The following is a 19383-nucleotide window of genomic DNA, read 5'->3' as shown; positions in this document are numbered from 1 at the left end:
CTGATTTTGAGGCATGTAGCAGTGCAAATATATCCTACTATAGGCCTACTGGTCCTCAGTAAACCACCGGAAAAGAAGAGCACCTTCTCCCCAATCAGATGCATCTACTTCCACAATAAGCCAAGGAGTAGGGTCGGTATTTTTCATTAGGGGAGCCAAAGTCAATTAATGTTTGCACTTGTGGATTGTCTGGTTGGCATCAGAGGTCCATCTGAACAAGGAAGTCTCAGGGGTTAAGACAATGAGTCTGAGTATGGGGTTGCTTAATGCATAAATCATCTATGAAATCCCAATTCCCAGGAATCTCTGAAAGTGTTTGTGTGTAGTAGGTGTAGGCCACTCGGTCACTACCTGCACCCTGCCTGGATCCCTCTAGATCAGGGGTCTCCAATGAGAAGCTCATGAGCTACCTTTAGTTCACTGCCTATTTGTCAGTATCTCATCAAATGGATTTAAAATCATGGGGAAAAAACAATAAGTCAATAAGTATAATAAGGCAGTTTGGAAATCCCTTCCCATTTCAGTCCAATCAAATACACAAGATGTCCCACCCCCTCCAACTACAAAACTATAAGAGTATCCAACAAGCAGCCCTGAAAGTATCTGCCTTGCTTGGCTCCACATACCTTTGTGAAACAGCTTTTTCCTGTGTGAATGTCAAAAAATCTAAATTCAGAACAAGGCTGAGAGATTAACATTTAAATGACTGTGTAAGAGTGAACATAATTGGAAAAAGCCTACTCCAACTCTCTTGTGGACTCCATGCAGTGACAGTCATCTGACTGTGAGAATGAGTGAATGCACTTGTTACACACATGTGAACTGTAAAATGATGATGAGCTTTTGATATGTGAAGTGAAGCAATTTGTTATTCTTTGATAAGAGGGCTAAGTCCTCTTTGGGTTTTTTGTCAATTGAAGATGTTTTGATGATATGTGAATTTAATACATTGAAATTTAAACTTATAATTCAGAAAATACATATCACATGCCTTTTGATGTGAGTTTTTTTTTATGCAAATGTGGATTTTAGATCACATTTGATACATGCAGAAATTTGCTTCATTTAGCTGGTATGGCTTTAAGGTTCATTGATGAGGAGGCACCCAGGTAGCTCACCTGGTAAGAGTGTGTGCCACTTGTTGGGGTTTGAATCTGACCTCAGGCCATTTGTTGCATGTCATCCCCTCTCTCTCCACTGCCTCTTCTGTCCCTCTTTACTGTGACTGTCAAATAAAAGCAGAAATGCCCTAAGAAAAGCTCACTGATGAGTGGTTTGATACAATATGTGAGTAAATGTAAGTAATATAACACATGAGCAGCTCTTGGCCACCATCATTTTTTTCAGCATGGAAAGTGAGGCCTCACTTAGTGTACAGTATACCAACATTTGTACTCTAGATACCAGCCAATTTCCAACCATATCTTACTCAACTGTATTTTACTATTCAGACCAATTCAGATCAAAAATGCCAAGTAGGACTAATGGAATCTACATCTGTAATATGATCTGATATGCACTATCAGATCACAATTTCACAGGTTGTGTATCCGCACAACTTGAATATTTTCGACAGATCCAACAGACAACAATACTGCAGCCCACACAGGACTGGCTGACACCGCAAAATTAATGAAGTTAAAATGTAACTGCAATCCAACAATCTCTTGCTGAGCTATGTGATTTATTTGAGTGTTTACAGATAAAATAGTAATGACACAGGCTACCCGCAAAGCAGAATGGTATAATGTTGCACCGAGAGCACAAGCTCCTTTTGTAACTCTAACTATCTCAAGCCATTATGTAACAACCACAACATTTTGGAGGCAAAGGCGATCAGCGCACAAAGACAAAAAAGTTTGCTCGGAACACAGTTTTAGGCTGTAGGCAATGTTGGTGGCCATGCTGAGATTAACGTGAGCACATAAGCAGCAGTAAGGCATCGGTGGTGAGCTGGAATGCGGCATCACATACCTTGTCACTGTCAGTGCCTGTTAGTGCCCATCATGAGTGCAAATGTGTGAGTGTTTTTTGAACAGAACCACAGCAACACCATATTGGTTTACCATTTGTATTTATTATTATAAAACAAAAAAATTACAGTGGATTGTTAATTGTGATTGCATTTTTGGCTAAGGTCACCTGAGGATTCGGTGAAAGCCTTTGACCAACCCAAAATACACCCATGCCACAGCATTAATAGCCTCTTTCTGACCAAAACGGCTCTGGTTCTTGAACCAGTTCCATTGGGTATTCTTGGAACCAAGGTGCTAACTTGCAAACCGGCCTATGTTTGCACCAGTTTAGAGTGTAACAATTGTGTCATGGTCACTAGCCACTGACTCCAGGGTGGGTTTGCTGGTTTAGGATAAAGCACACACGAAGAATAGAGTCTATTTTCATTCAGATATCTTGCGGTGATGACACCTTTGGAAATGGCCATGCAAGTTATTCCGTCGCCAAAATTTAGCCTAACTTTGAAGCAATTTTTGGCCCACTTGCTGTCAGTCTAGCATGATATACTACTACATCAATTGATTCCCCAGCTCCTGAGCTCCCTACAGCTCGCTACAGCCTCCATTGCCGTGCCAAGGGGCTAAATAATACTAATATGATAATATTGTGTAAATAATCCAGCACCCGTTAAATCATTTGTTTCTTTCTGTTTTCACTTTGTTTCCCTCACCGAATGCACACACACACACACACACACACACACACACACACACACACACACACACACACACACACAGTGCACACCTGACACTATGGTGACACAGTAGGTTAACTAGTTAGCTAGATACTGACACATGGTGTGGCTACTGCTGTGGATCTTTGTTTATCAGTTTTATTGGTTTCCTTGTCATTATCCAATAAGAGTAATTGTTCTTCTTGTGCACTTTCATACAGATATGTTTACAGACTCCACCTCCACCTGCCTACAATTGTATTTTGAGTGTAATTAATTTGCCAAAAAAAGAGACAAAACACCGTTAAGTTAAAGATGAATTTGACTGATGGCATTGTTATTGTTATTTTATTTATTTATTTTCCCAAAACTTCTATTGATACTGTGATAATATCATTATTGTAAATTATTTTGGCCACAATAACTGTTTAGCGAAAATCTTAGATCATGACAGGCCTACTCTGGACGTAATGCATTGGTGGATGGTTCATTCAGAGAACTATAAATAGTTCTCTGGTTATCATTACATTTCAGTCTTGTTGGCTGAGCAGACTGTGGCAAAGTGAGATATTTTGCTGAACATCTGACTTGCAGTTTGTAGCCCACTCAACATAAAGATATTGACACAGTGTAGGCTGTGCAAGTGATATGAGATCAGATTTAAACATGCAAACAAATTAATAGAGGGCTTCATTGTCCACAACACAAAATACTGTGTAGGTGAGTTAATTTTACTTTTTTAATTTGTGACTTGTATGCATGCTTTTCAAACATACTGTAGAAAAGTGGAGCACAGCAGAGTTCATTATGAAAACAGGTCAAAATGAAAGATGATAATCTCTCTCTCTCTTTCTCTCACCTGCTCTCTGGCTGTCTTTTGCTCACTTTGTCTCCCACTTGTCTGCCTTTCTTTCTTTCTTTATTTCTCTCTTTCCTCTAAAGGGAATTAGTCTGACAGTGGCACATTTGTCAGAATTGACAAGTGTGTATGTCCTCTGTGATATGGCACTTGGTTTGTGTGTGTTTTTATCTATCTATCTATCTATCTATCTATCTATCTATCTATCTGTCTGTCTGTCTGTCTGTCTAGTGGGGGAGGAGTAGGGGGTAATCTTGTTTTTGTTTTTTGTGATGTCATAACTTTAGCCTCAATGTGAGGAATTACTAGAAATAGTCACTGTGATATATTTAGATATCATACTGTTACACTGAACAAGTTCACAGACAGATATTGATCATGAATAAAGCACTACCCTTGCTTTCAAGTGATTGATGTGTGTGTATCATGGTCTTTGCCTTATCACATGTTGCACACTCCTTTTCAATAGCATGACAACAAATTATGTAATGGCAAGTTTGGCCTGAAATGCTCCCCATTTCAGCCTGCTATTATTTTACAGGTCCTCTAGAGGTGGCAGCTTCAGTTGCTGAGACTCGATGTGCCTGTAGTGATATGCATGAGTGGACAGTGGGGTTAGGCGAAATTGCTTCCATCCTTTTCGTAAGACTGCAGAAACCTTACCTGAAATGGATGTCCAGGCATCTGAAGCAAAAGCCAAAAGGTACAAGGAGCAATCAAATAGTCTGAAGGGCACCTATATACTTAACATGATTTAGACGTTTGGTAAAACATTAACCTGTGAGTTCTTGAGCTCAATATCAGGCTATGTTCTGACACTGTGGAGCACTCATCTTCCATTTTTTACCTCCTCATTCATGTGCACTGTGTTCACAAAACCACTTACAAAAAACACAGTTCTGGCTAAAACAAGTGTTAGTGGTCTTTTTTTTTTTTTTTTTTTTTAACACTGACTGCCTAATTTTCATAATATAACTGTTTCAATGACAATGGTTTCCTGGATTCTCTCTCTGGGTGTTCCAGTTAACCAGATTTGCTTTCTGATTCAAATTATTATATTATCAGAATTTGGCTGTAAGTTAGAATGATGTTTTTGAGACTTGTTTTGTGAACATCATACACATGAATGGCAAGGCAAAAAACGGAAGAGCTGCATTCTACAGATGAGCTCCCAGTGAACCTGAATGGCAGTATATAGACTTGTTGTTAAATTAAAAAAAAAAAAAAAAACTTTCCTAGCTATCTCTTATAGAAAAGTGGGGAAAAAAACCCTGCTGCACTGCTTTTGTTGTTAAAGCCATCTATGACATCACAACTTTCACCTCTCATTTTGTCATATTTTACACAGCAGCACATGCAGACAGGCAGTTACAGCTGACCAGGAAAAAGTAAACAAGGAAGTGCTAGAGCAATAGCCAAGGTTGCATCACAACTGTATGAAAAAGGCATTACTTCTGGTACTGTGCTGCACCAAGAATAAGATTTTCTTACACACTCTGGAGCTGTGATATTGACAGGGGCTTTGAACAAAGCAATAATGTCTACAAATCATTTCTCTGCAAATCATGTCTGCCCTTTACTGGGTGGTAATTATGCATGACCACAAATGGAATAACCGTGGGATATAATCTGTACTTGTTTTTCTAGGTATGGTGGATGTTTGGCAGTTGGAACTGTCAGGATGGAGGATTTACCGCTGGATTGGGCTGAGCCCCTTCCTGTGGTGGTTTGCTCTTCCCTGACAGAGAGATTCTCCCCTTTTCCAATACAGGCCAACCACTCTAACCCACCACACACACAGTCTCACACACACACACACACACACACACACACACACACACACGCATACAAATGCAAATCATTTTTAGACCCTCGTTGGCCTTCTACAAAAAGACACAGAATATTGTTAATGAAAACACCATTGTGGCAAAGTCATTAAAAGTAGTCAGTTTGGCCTGGCTGCACTCACATGCACACCTATTTCCTTGCATGCGCCCAGCGTGACCTGCCAGTGCCCGTGCCTAATCCGAGCGCTATCTCAGGAAAGCAGACAGAGTGAGGAGCCCCATAGCGTGGAGCTTCCATCTATTTCTGGTCATTACCAATGCTAGGCCTCTCGACACATGGACCCAATGAAGGAGAACCTCAATAAATGACCAGTGTACACTGCCAGAGCCTCCTCCCTGTTGCTGGAAGACAGAGTTCTCATCTTGCTTGCTCATTGTGTGTACAACCCACAACCTCCCCAGTATTATAGAGAAAGTCTTCCAATAAACATGGCATTTGCCAAACAGCAGGTGGAAAGAGTCTGTCCACACTAACGACCCAAATTAGCCAGCATATACTGAGAACATTAGACTAAGGAAGTGGTTGATTTCCCAAGCCTCGAGGATTGCAGAAGCCCACCCCTTCGAAAGCCCCAAAGGGATAAATGATGCCCATTATGCAGTGAAGTTTGTAATGATGCTTTTGATTAGCGAGTTGTCAGGAGATATTGGCCCTGCTCTCATCACAGTGTTGTTTAGCACTTTAAGGCCTCCATAAAGATGAGTGTTTTTTGAGGAAAGATGAAAAAGCAGGAGGCATGTGCCTAATGAAGTCTCAGGCTTATGGCCCCTCTCATGACAGGATAATTACACCAAATGCTTCCAGCGAGCACTTCAAAGGACACTTCATCCCTGCGCCAATACCACGCAACACATCTCACCCATCAAGATGGCCTGACCTAAATCAGGTCCTCCTGGCTTGCCTGCAATGTCTCCCTCCATCAGACACAGTGAAACTCTGCAGAGTCAAGTATCACAATGACATTCAATATAATCAGCTCATACAATGAGTGCACAGGAATTAGTCCTGGCGACATTGCTGCAGAAACATATTGACAACTTATAGTCCTGCAGTATTCGCTGAAGAACAACAAGCTGTCACATGCAGTGCAAGGAGTGAGTGAAAAATAGACATCAGGGCAGTACATCTACATAAACATCCAGCCAACAGCATCCAACTGAGCAACATGACAGACAGTGCAGAATGGCTACAGCTGATGAGGGCTGTGTAGCAAGTGACCATCAATGCTTAGATCCAGTTGATGACAATAACGTTACTCTGAAAAGAATAAGATACATAAGAGAAACTTAACAAATAAGTGTGCTTTAAACGATTTTAAGGCAAGGCGACCTAACATGAAGTGGAGGGTGGTTTGCCCTGGCAAAGTGCCTAACATACTCCTAAAATAAGCTTTTGCAATTTTTTGGTGAAAGTTTTGCACTCAGAATGGGAAGATTATGAAGAAAGAACTTACTCTTGTCATGAAAAGGAATAATTCTAGTCCCTTTTACAGCCAAGCCAGTTAGTCATGGTATAAATTACAACTGGATGAGTTAAGCGAAAAGTATGGCTCTGTCACCATAACTCATTACAAAGTAAAAAAAAAAAAAAAAAAATCTCTTTTTTTCTTCTCCATTTCTTTTTCCTCTGCTGCGTCCCATTCTTCAAAATTGTTGTATTCTCCAAATTGATTGAAAGAAATGTTAAAATCAGCCATTAGTGTGTCTTCCTTCCCGGTCAATAGTTTATCAAGTCTATAACATGGCTGTGCTTGCTGCAGTTGATAACAAGAAAGCTTTTTTAATGTTGCTATGGTTACAAGTTGGATAGCGGATGAATTAAAGCGTGAGCCGTCCTACGTGAGCTGTACATGGTTTTAATCCACACCTACCAGCTAATCAGAAACGACTATTCACCCAGACCAGATTGGGTTTAAATTAAATTAACCATAAATATTCCAAAACATAGACTCATTGTGTCCAAAGTCAGTAGGGTTATGTAATCATAGTCAGGTTATAAGATGAAAGTCAAAATGTTCTCACCGTGTTACATCATCTAGTCAATAAAAAGAAACTGCAGTTTGTGTCATGAGTAAGACATGCAGCAAGAGTCATGAAATTTTCACCGGACTATTTTTCAGGTGAATCCAGCAACTATGTCCTTTCAGAGTGGTTCGGGGATGATAAATTAGGTTCTGGTGGATGAGATAAACAGTATTACCACAACGTGAGTGTCTGGGATGCTATGTCTTGAGGAGAGGTAAATTGAGTGGAAATGAGGATAGGGTACAGAGTAAGGAGGAGCTGGGAAGCTGCAGGAGCTAAATACATTAAAACAATATTTGCAAACATTTTGCTTCAGAGCCAGCATGCAAGGCCATTTTGATAATTGCTGAGACTTCCTAACTGGCAGAAATTGCTTTCAGTGCTGGAAGTGCGGCATAGGGGCAGGGTAGAAATCTATTGTGACATGTTGAGAAAGAAATAACACTTAGATGTGTTTGAATGGCTCCGCTGAACACATTTCAAATTTCCTCATGAAAAAAGCAAGTCAATGCCAGACGCTGGATGCTGCATAATTAACAAACAAGCACTGCAAACTTTCTCCATATACTCTGAAAATGACTCTTGGAAGAATGGGCGGCACAGGAACAGATGGAGAGAGGCCACTTGAACACAGCGTAATGATGCGCCACAGAATATTCACTCATACAGTGTGCATTTCAGACAAACCCAGCGAGGGTGTTATGTCTCATTTATTTCTGTAAATCACACCTGATGTATTTTTCACATAAGTACAAACTGCATTGCGACACTTCTCATTATATTTTTAGAGCTGCATTCGCTTGCTGTGAGATGTAACGATAATTAGTACAACATAAGCCTATATGTCTCTTGAAATACTACTCTGTCCGTTGGGATCATTAGAAAAATGTTACACATTGCTTATCAGACCATTTATGTACCTAAGACTTGCAAATGATGGTAATCTCCATCCGCTTACAAGGCAGCTAACAAAATATTTTCACACACAAAGGCGTCAATGCATATCAAAACAAGCTATTCCAATCAAACATCTGTTTAAAATATCAACAGAGTGATAAGAACATTTGGTAAATCCCCCCCCCCCCCCCCCCCCCCCCCCCCCCCCCCACCCCCCGCCCCCCCACCCCCACCCCACACACACACACACACACACACACACACACACGCCCTTATCAATTTTCATGCACAAATTTTCACATTTGCTTATTTTGACCTCAGCACTCATTTATCAACAGCACTTGCACCTTTAGTACTGGCATAATGCTGGAATGAGCGAAGCATTTTTTACCTAGCACTGATGGAGAACGGTGTTCACCTGAAGGTGAAACGGAAGAGATAACCACTTATGATAAATAAATCATGATTCCAGGTGGAGGAAAATATTACAGAGACGGACTCTTGAAATCATAGTGGACTGTGCTGAATCTATTTCCAAGATCACCACTCGTCATCGGGGAATAGTTTCTACATTACTGACCATCACTCTGGGTTAGATTAGCTTTACCTGTCCTTCCCATCACTGTACTTTTCTGTCACAAACGAGATCCTCTGCCCTCCTTCACTCTGACCCTCAATTACCGAGCCTGATCATCTCAAACAGGTGTTGAGGCACTGTAATAAACCTTGGCCTCATGCTACCTCGGCGGCCTCTCTTTTAAAGCATCACTGACAGCTGTGAAATGACTGGACTCAGTGTTGATCAGGTGTTGTGACCGCATTTGAGGTATTGCTGCCAGCTGATACTGGTGCACACACAACAGCGTACAATTTACAATACCACTTAGTATAAAGTATAAAGTACTTAGTATAAACAGGGCTAGATTTTGCTTCAGTTGCAACCTTGTTTTTTTTTTTTTTTTTTTTTTTTTAAACATTATTGTTTGAATTGTTGTGCCGCACACACACGCACACACACACACACACACACACACACACACACACACAGCAAAAGTACTTGTTTGTTTATTTACCTCCAGTTTGCATGTACTTCATTCATTTAGCATTAATTTAATTGTGTATATGTCCCACAGACAACTTTAATGGTATATATACAGTTATTTATGAATTAATCTTAAACCCCACAAATACATCAGTCAATTTGAGCTCTGTGGGACAAAAATTCTTATTTGCCCCTTTAAGGCCCTTGCAAGTGGAACATGTACCCCAATATACAATACCATGTTCAAATTAACTGTGATTGTATTGTTTTGGCTTGGAAAAAAAAAAAAAAATAGACCATCACAGTGACACCTGCTTTATTGTTTGTGTTTGCTCTATGTATCCTCGGGCCAGGTATAGCAGAAAATACACTGAGAAGACACTAAAACATACTATACAGATGTTGTACAGTTGCACAGTACCTACCTAAGTGTGCAGCCTCAACAGCTGAGTTACTACAGGCCTGGGATAATTAGAATTACCACATCATGCTTCAATGTCTTTGCACCAAGAAATGATCCAGTCTAGATCCATCCAGTCTTCCAGTATCATTGTAGCAGCCAAAATTTTGTTAGCATTGCCCACACTCCATAAATTCCCCATCTGCTGAGCAAAAAGTACTCTGCTTGCTCTATCTACTTGTAAATAAAGTATTTGCCAGAAAAAAAGTATCTTTTGTCAAACACTGATCAGCTAGGCCACTGCAGTTACAAACATACGTTGTATTAAAACACTGAACAAGAGTGAGCATTACTTAACACAAGGTGAGACCATTCTGTAAGCACTGGAAAAACTTCATAAATTTGACACCTGCTTTGCTATCTTACTCTTGTCCTGTTGTTGTTTTCTTTCCATTATGCATAGATTATACACTGCATTTGAAAAGCTATACCAAGGGGAGTTGCAGCACTTGGGTGGGTATGAAAGAAGTGGGTATACCTGCTATATAGTTCAATATACTGTGTTAGGCTGCCAGCTGGGTATAATCTGAAGTACCAAAAAAGCTGTGTATCCTTCATGTACCTGTGTGTACTCTCCATTCCACCACTAGCTATACCTAATACCTGGCAAGTGAGGATGCACAGTGTAAAATGAGAAAGTGCCAAGTGTCACTGTGTTGCATGGATAAAATAATTCTGCTTATACAGGTTTATTAAACTTCTATTATTAAATTAAATTATGGCAATTTTATGCCACCTCTACCTATATGGCTTCTCTCTGCAGTCTGCAGGCACACCAGCTGATTTATAATACTACCACTGAGGGACTCAAGAGGTGACCAAAGTTGTCCTACTGGCTGTAACTGTAAATAAATACCTACTGTATTTTTACATGTTATTTTATCAATGCACACTTTAACCAAACACTGGCCAAAATTGACATGGATAATAACATATCACACCTATCACATACAAGCTGGCTATTTATGTTATACAATATAAGCATTATTGGCAATATCCATTTAATATTAAGACTATGAACAGAACAAACAGCTGTGTTTAAACTAGGGATGCACCGATCCGATATTTGTATCGGTATCGGTCCCGATATTAAAGAAAATTCTAGATCGGGTATCGGTGACAATGGGCCCAATCCATAGGGGCCAATCTATTCACTCTAATTCTATGCTGTGCGCTGTGAGTGACGTCACGCGCTAGCAACTCGCCGTGCGGAGACTCGCATTGTTTTGAAAATGGTAAAATGCTATAACACAACTAACTTAATCAAGCACCTCCAGAAATTTCACTGCGACACGACGGGGGGGTGGGGGGCGGTGTCAGTCGGGGTGTACGGCCCAGTATGGAATGTCTCGCGGAATTTCTCGCAGAGCGGTACCAGGTTGCGGACCGGGTCGCGGACCGGGGGTTGGGGACCGCTGCTATAGAGCACGCTGAGTTCGTTGAACTGAATAAACAAAAAGGAAGGCAGTATGAAGCAGCTAACTTGGAAGGAGATGAAGGAAAGAGGAGAAAATTTTCCACCTAATAGTGTGCAGGCAACAAAAATCACTGAGGATACTAAACTTCATTGTTATGGATGGGCAACCGCTGTTGGTTGTTGGGGACAAGGGATTCCAGCTGCTAATTAACCACAGACTAACAGCCGAGAGAGCAGAAATGCTTGCTTTCCTAAGCAAGAACCTGCTAGTGATGCTTGAGCCTGAGCTTGAGAAGCTTGAGAAATCTGCTGGAGCAGGTCCCTGACACTGAGTGGTATGCTATGTGTGTGAAAAAACTTGAGTTGAGTTGACTACCAATCAAGCTAGCGAAGCTGTTGTTGTTGTTGTTTTCTCAATTTCAGCTCCTTTATTATTTATTTTACATTGGGTCTTACATTCCTAATTGCACTGACTGAATCAGGAGAGGTTTTGTTATATTTTTTACATGTTTGACCAGGCTTGTGAAGCTATTGGATTATTTAAGATTGCTGTACTGGTGCATAGTTATTAAATAAATAAGTAATTCAGTACTTTTATATCTGTTTATTTGTTTAGAAAAAAAAAAAAAAGAAAAGAAAAAAATGTTTAAGTCAGTTTGATGATGCCTTGCACAAAAGAATGATCCCAGTCTTTTCTACACATTGAGACATACCGTTTGTTAGGTAATTCAGCGTTGTTTTTCTGTATCGGTATCGGATCGGTATCGACCGATACTAAACCTCAGATATCGGTATTGGAAGCAAAAAAAGCGGATCGGTGCATCCCTAGTTTAAACCAGAAGAAGCTCTCCCTATTTCAGGAAAAAGCCCAAGACAGAACAATATCTCACACCTCTGCTCCATGATCCACACCTTGAGGCAAACACATGTATGTGAATCTTGAAATAAATCAACTTCTTTGGTTAAAACCAGCTCCCTCACACTTATATCTGTACTTACTGAATATAACTCCTTCGAAAAGTGTGCTGCAACTGGATGCTTTTCTGTCACAAAGATTTGCCATCACTGCATCATAAACTTTGTAGAGCAATAGTGCTATAACTCAAGAGAGGAAGAGGCCACACAATCTGACGCTAGAGGTTTATTACAGCTTAAAGAAATTTAAACCTCCACACATAAGATTTAACATGTTGAGTAAAGTTAAATATGCATGCCACATGCATGAAGACATACAGTATGTTAACACAAGAGCTGCACAGCAGTCAGTTTTTAGCATATTAGTTCTCCAAAGGTCAGCCAATATTTCTTAAAGGACAAGTTTGCCATTTTGAAACCTAGGCCCTATTTACAGATGATCTGTCCTCATCCTCAGACGTAGGGAGCATAATTTCACCAGTTGAATCATTATTGAGCCTGATAGCAATGTTTTGCAGGTTCCTGCTCAGCTACAACAGTTGACAAAACCCTTATCAAAATGGTCTGCATCCCTTTTTGCATATTTTGTGCATCTTTTATTAAATAAGCAAATCAAATGCCAGCATCAAAAGACATTTATTTAGTATATTGTCAACAAACACTCCCTCCATTCCTTCTTCCCCCCTGTCCCTACATTCCAAAGTCTTGAAGGTCAAGTACATTTGTCTCAAAATGGGCAATCGATATTGCAGCATGGCACTAAAACAATAATACAGTAAGAACAGCAATCCTCTGTCCTTCTGTCTCTTTTACCACAGAGAGAACCTAAGACCAATCAAAAAACAACAACTGCTATTTTTCAAATCACTCAGACCTTGTAGCACTCCAGTGTCAAGCTGCAGAGACCAAAGCAGGGATGTGAGTGGGTATCCCTCAGTCTTTCCTCTTCCCATCACTTCCTGTCTCTACATTTCCTTCTCCCTCTGTCCCTACATTCCTTTCTCCCTCTATCCACGGGGCTGCATCGCGGTTCGAAGGGATGGCTGCCACCGCTATCTCACTATCCTGGATCAATTGCTATTGACAGCTTCTCAGCAACACTGTTGTGTAATATCAAGAGACGTTGACAAGACCCTTCAGCCGCCCGAACAGCTGCCTGATTACAATGCTGCATGTTTACCAAAATGCATCAATGGGCCTCTCATCTACAAGATTTTGGTGTGTAGTGAAACAAAGGTATTCAGGGAAAATGTACACATTTAATCTGAAAATATAGTGAGGTAAAAGTGAGAAATTGCCCCGGTCATCACATCACCTTTGTTGCCTGTTCCATGTCATGCCATCATCATGACCAATGAACTCTGACAAGGTCAATGCAATTTCACCATAAAGCTTGTGATTACTCTGCATTCTCATTTTGACTGTTGCACATTCTCATTGTTCTTTTTCTATTTCAAACACATTGTGCCTCTTGCTAATGACTTGTTCCTTATGTGTTCATTCATCCTTTGTACTATGGCAGTCTGTTTACTCAATAACTCACTCCATAGCTTGCTCATCACACATTCTCTTCCTGGAAGAAAAAGAAGAGATTACTGTTCATTGTTGCTGCATTGGGCACATCTGTGACCTAGAAAGATTCAGCAGACCCTTCGAGCTGCGACAGTTATCAAGCTGAATTAGCCTGTATAGTGGAGGCAGAGGCCAGGCTAACCAGGAGTGGAAGCTGGCACAGCTTGCTAGCACTGGGAGAAGCATTTCAAAATGGAAAATAAGCAGGGTCATAATCATGATCCACTGCAGAGGAGGATTAGCATTCAAGTGATGTGTAACAACTAGAAACTTTCTTACTGTAATTCCCTCCACCTGTCCTATTACGTATCACAAGAATATTCTTACATGCAGTGTTTTCTGTGTGCATTCAAACTATTTAAAACACACACACAAAAAATTAAAAGATAGGGTTAAAATGAGTCATTGCAACTGGCTAATGTATAATGTTATTAACCAATATAAACAGACAAATTAGGTCTGTATTGGTGCCATGGCAGGCTTGTAAAATACATTCGACAGATCATTTTTGTAACACATTGATTAAATTAGATCCCTTTCTCAGGATGAGTAATTAAATAAACAAAGCTATTCAGTCTCCTACGGGTCTGAGAAACATTTTGCATTAACACCTTCATGAGTAAAAGTCAGCAAATCACACGGCAAACAGGTTCAGTAATTCAAGGATTAGTGGATTCATACAGCCCAGTTCCCACTGGGCTGTCTGCCAGCACAGACAGCCATAGCCCAGGTACTCACGAGGCCTACCACGCCACAACTGGCAGATCCGCAGAGAAGCTCCTTGACAAATGAGCCAATGCCATGCATGCAAATGTACACAGCCAGATTCAAATGCAGATGCTTTAATTCAACAGCACAGAATATCTTTGTTAAGAACCAAGGGCTTGAAGAGCTATATAAATTGTGGCAGTTTAGTAGAAACACAGTAACACTGTCTACTTATCCTCTATGGTGTGTTCTGGAGAGACTCCCTAAAAAGAAAATTTGTATCTACAAGTAGTAGGGAGTAGGGTAAGCTAATTGCCTTTCCTCTTTTAATTCAATTTTCTTGTGCAAATTTATCTTAGATTCAAATCATCATGTTGGAATATTTGCATGAGATCACCAGGCTCAGAGATGCCAGTTGCCATGCGATCACCTGAGCTATCAGCGAGCACATCAGCAGAGCATTACTTTTTGTTAATCAATGTGTTTGTATAATCAGGTCTCTGAGAATCATAATTACTCCTTTAAAGTTGCTGTGCCGAAAGGATGAATTAGGATTTTAATTCCACATGCAAGGATAAGACTTTGTGTTGTTGTTGTTGTTGTTGTTGTTTTTGTTGATACAACCATACTCATTTGATGTCACAACAAGAGCCAGAAAGCAAACACTGAAAAAATTATACAGGCAGAAAAAAAGGATCATGTTCCACAAATCTCAGGGTAGTAGTACTCTTTCTCTGGCATTCAGCTGCAATTACATTGCAATTCCACATGCACATGTTCCAAAAAACTTTTTTTGAGTTGAAAACACCACACTTAATTGCCAAATGGTTTGGGGAAATGTATCATTTACAAGCTACATAATGCTGAATGTTTTCATTTTACAATGGATTGTTGTTGAGAGCAGAGCATGCTGATTAAAGGTGCTAAAACATCAAGTATTGGGGGCTTGAATTTTATGTGCTGTCAGCAAATCAGTAGTGTTTTGAGCTGAAGTGCTTTCTATTCATGAAACACTCAACACTCTTGGCTGTTGATGACTGAAATATTGAGGTTAATTTTGTGTTAGCAAAAAATGAAATGCTTTTACAATATAATTTTCCATGCAGTGTAGGTGAAAGTAAGAAGCTTCACTGGCTTTGTGCATAAGAATAAATGTATGAGGAAACATGGATCATTTAGCAGTTGTGAATGATTCATGGCTTTTCTTTTAATCTGTTCAGTGGGTTTACAGTATCAGAATAACTCATGCAGTGTCAGGTAAAGTGTCAATCATACCGAAGTATGTTAAATTAAAGACACTCAATGTAGTTTCTTGTGAAAACACACTTGGTTTTCACAATTTCTTACCAAAGCACAGTGTGCTTGCTTGAGGACTAATTAACATGTAAAATGCATTTAATACCTCAGAAAACATTTGCAAAACCTAATTCTGGAATGTTTTGGAAGTTGTGTTGTTAACATTGGCATATGTAATAAGTATCATCCACATGCTCATGGCAGACTTGAGCAATATGTTAACCAAAATGGGGAACTGGTTTTTCTGATGTGCACTACAGTGCCAGTAGTGGCTACAAACGACATTAGGTTCCTTTAATGTAAAAATGCTTCCCTGTGCTTGTTTACACATGCTAGCATTCATTTAATGTTCCACTGTGGGTAACCTGTTACATCTGACACCTAGGGGTGACTAAAACAACTGTAATGAAGTGTTTAGACATAATTATTCACTTGTTTGTGGCATGAAGACTCTTTTTATCTGTATCGTCTCATTACCTCCTCTCTCTGCTCTCCCCTCTCTACGGCAGGTGGTGGGTCAGATCGACAAACTCACGTCAGACTTTGACTTTGACCTGGAGCCGGATGACTGGACAGTGGCCACAGCCAGCAGCACATCCAGCAGTGAACGGGGCTTGGGAGAGGCCTTCAGGCTGGACTTCCTCAATCCAGATGTTCTCTCAGATAGCTGGGAGTTCTGCAGCTACCTGGAGGCCTCTGGTGCCTCTGCCCGCAGACCAGGTGAACAGCCAGGGGATTCACGGCCGGAACTGGGCCGTGGGACCATCCCGACACAGACCCAGACCCCCACACCACCTCCTTCCACTGCCTCGGTCTACTCCCAGATGAATGGTGGGCTGCCGATTCCCAATGGGCCCCGCATAATTACTCCAGACTCGTCAAGTGAGGAGGCCAGCAGCTCCACACACAGCCACAAGACTTCCCGTACATCCGGCACAAGAGAAAGGGTCCGCTTCAGTGACAAAATTCTGTACCACGCGTTGTGCTGTGATGATGATGAAGAGGAGGAGGAGCAAGGGGAGTTGCAAGACGAAAAGAGTGGCTGTGCTACACCAGATAGTGATAGTGAGCCCAGTCTCTTGGCCAGCTCAGTCGCCCCCAAACGCTCTTCCTCAGAGCACTCACTCCTCCATAACTGTCTGGACCCTTCCTATGTTTCTTCACCAGTGAAGGGGACAACGGGGGCTCACACACTACCCAGGAAAGGTCTGTTAAACCCCGGCTGCCGTAAAAAACTGCTACGAAACAGCAGCACACAAACTGTCTCTGACAAGAGCACCCAAACTGTACTGCCCTATATTCCAACCAAACAGAAAACAAAGGACCACTGAGAAAGCCCTAACTTTACCATAGAACTCATGAAGAGGACTGTGTACTATTTAATATTAAATACATAGCTCATAGATTAATACACAAATAAATTAATTACTAAATAAATAAATGATATATGGGAAATCACTTGACTACCTAAAGTCATTCTGAGGCTCAGGGAAAACAAGATGAAGTTAAGCAGTTCTTTATGTCACTGAAAGACAAGAGATAGTGGTGGACCAAAAGGCTAGTGCCTGTTATGATGTTACAAGATACACTGAATGGATTCCCTGTGTATAATCATTTGCATTGATTAGAGATTACAAAAGCAATCTTTTTTTTTTTTTTAGACAGTTTTAAGTGTTCAGAAATTGGAAAGTGAGTATGAAGAGGTCCTTCCTTCTCGTACAATAGTATAAATCACACACACGCACGCACACACGCACGCACGCAGCACGCACGCACGCACGCACACACACATACACACACACACACACACACAGACACACACACACACACAAATAGAATGCCTGTTCCTATAATGTGGATACAAAAACACTTTACATTCTGTACTCTGAATCTGTATAAACATTGTCTTTTTCATGTTCCAGTTATTTCAAATGTCAAGGGGATTGCTACTTTGAGTGGGGAAATGTATCTAGATGCACATGTCAAGCTTCTTCCTCTCTTTGATGTCAACAAACAAGTTTGAGTGAAGAGCCAGAAAACAGCTCTGTTTACCTGCCCTTGATTTTATAAATCATTTCAACTTGATCTCTTCTTGGTCTACTGCGGAGACTGCTGTAACAGACCGGTGTTAGGGAGAAACACACACACACACACACACACACACACACACACACACACACACACACACACACACATATAGACATAGCATTTTGAGAATCTGCAGTCAACATTCTGACATTTCCAGTCTTTCTGTTCCTCTCTACCAGGGGTGACACCATTAGACCTGGGATTTGAACCGAACAGTAGTACACAAAAAAGAATGCGAAAGGTTTAGTCTCTCCATTCAGTTGCACAGTGGGGAATTGGACTCAATAGAGCAGCATTTTATTCACAGGGCTAACGCCAATAGCCATATTGATCAATATGGTAGAGGGAGGTTGCAGTGAGAGGTCTCTCTGCTGAGCATGCACACCATTCTCCTGGGGTCTGTGAACAAAAACTCACAGTCAGACCTATTTACTTACACTGAGTGGGAAAAAAATGAGAATTGTGGTCCTCAAGAACTGACATTTCAAAAATATGTGTCCAAGAGTGAAAGTTGATGGCAGAGACAGAGAATATTCCTGTTCAAAGGCTTTTACTCAGCAATAATTTACCCTGGGGGTATGGCTTTATGAAGCTGTCCCCATAACCCTTACTTTCCATATGTTGAAAAGAAGCAAAACGCTGCTGTCTCAGAGACAAACACCCCGTGGTAAGTTGTTGACTCCTGTGAACTTGATCATTGTCTCTCTTATCACCTGATGTGGACCCCCCCCACACCACCACCACCACCACCACCACCACCCCAGAGATGGCCCAACACCTTATTCACTTGTCACAGCAACGCTAGAGAGGTGGTTATTTTAAAGGACTTCTGTGAAATGTACATAGGACTAGTAGTCACAGTGATGCCAGTAGTTGCGCACATTGTGAAATGCTGATTCTTTATATACACTGAAACATATAGAGGTAAACTATGTATCCTGTTTTAATTTGTAAATCACACTTCCATTGTTGTAAGTAATACTTATGTGGAATATGTTTCCAGCTATATATTTTTTGTGAAAAAACTAAAACAAATCAATTATTTGTTTTATTATTAAAATATTTTGCTAAATTAATTTATACATAATACTTTCAGTTAGCATACTTGCTCTCAGAGGATTTAGTGTTTGTCAAAGCATCATGCTGCCTTCAGTACTGTGAATGAACATAAGTTCAACTTCACTTTGCCATCCCCAACTGACTGGACAGTAAAGAATCATAATTATCAAAGGTAACTGAAACTTTCAGCCTACTTAAGACTGGCACCGACTTTAATAATGTTGCTGGTAGCAGTCTTGTAGCACAATTTAACATAATTTTGTATCATTTCATTGTACTGCACACAAACACCACCTCTGCATTTGGAAAGTCATGGCACTGTGTTCTGCGGCTGACTGGATATAAAGGTTTGAAATTCTCAAATACAGAAGCGAAAAAGACAATGATGCTCCAAATCTGTGGAGTGTTTTTCAGCAATTGTAAGAATTTGTTGAGAATGTCATTACCATCCTCAACTGGACCTGGGATCTGCCCAGTGTACTATCATTGGTCACGGAGCAGCCCTGCCA

The 19383-nt window shown here is 40.6% G+C and overlaps 1 protein-coding gene across 3 annotated transcripts in view; it reads left to right on the top strand.

Annotated features, from left to right (window-relative positions):
- The window catches only part of insyn1 (inhibitory synaptic factor 1), a 52615-nt gene extending 34836 nt beyond the window's left edge, over positions 1-17779 (top strand). For all 3 annotated transcript variants that reach the window (XM_030048721.1, XM_030048722.1, XM_030048720.1), the window contains one exon: positions 16237-17779. In XM_030048721.1, coding sequence (XP_029904581.1) covers positions 16237-17058 — 822 coding nt within the window. In that variant the 3' untranslated portion in view covers positions 17059-17779. The remainder of the gene's footprint in view (positions 1-16236) is intronic.
- The last annotated feature ends 1604 nt before the right edge of the window (positions 17780-19383 follow it).

This window comes from Myripristis murdjan, chromosome 3 (genome assembly GCF_902150065.1).
Source record: "Myripristis murdjan chromosome 3, fMyrMur1.1, whole genome shotgun sequence".
Taxonomy (NCBI): domain Eukaryota; kingdom Metazoa; phylum Chordata; class Actinopteri; order Holocentriformes; family Holocentridae; genus Myripristis; species Myripristis murdjan.
The sequence above is the reverse complement of the archived record's forward strand: the minus strand, read 5'-3'. Positions and strand labels throughout refer to the sequence as shown.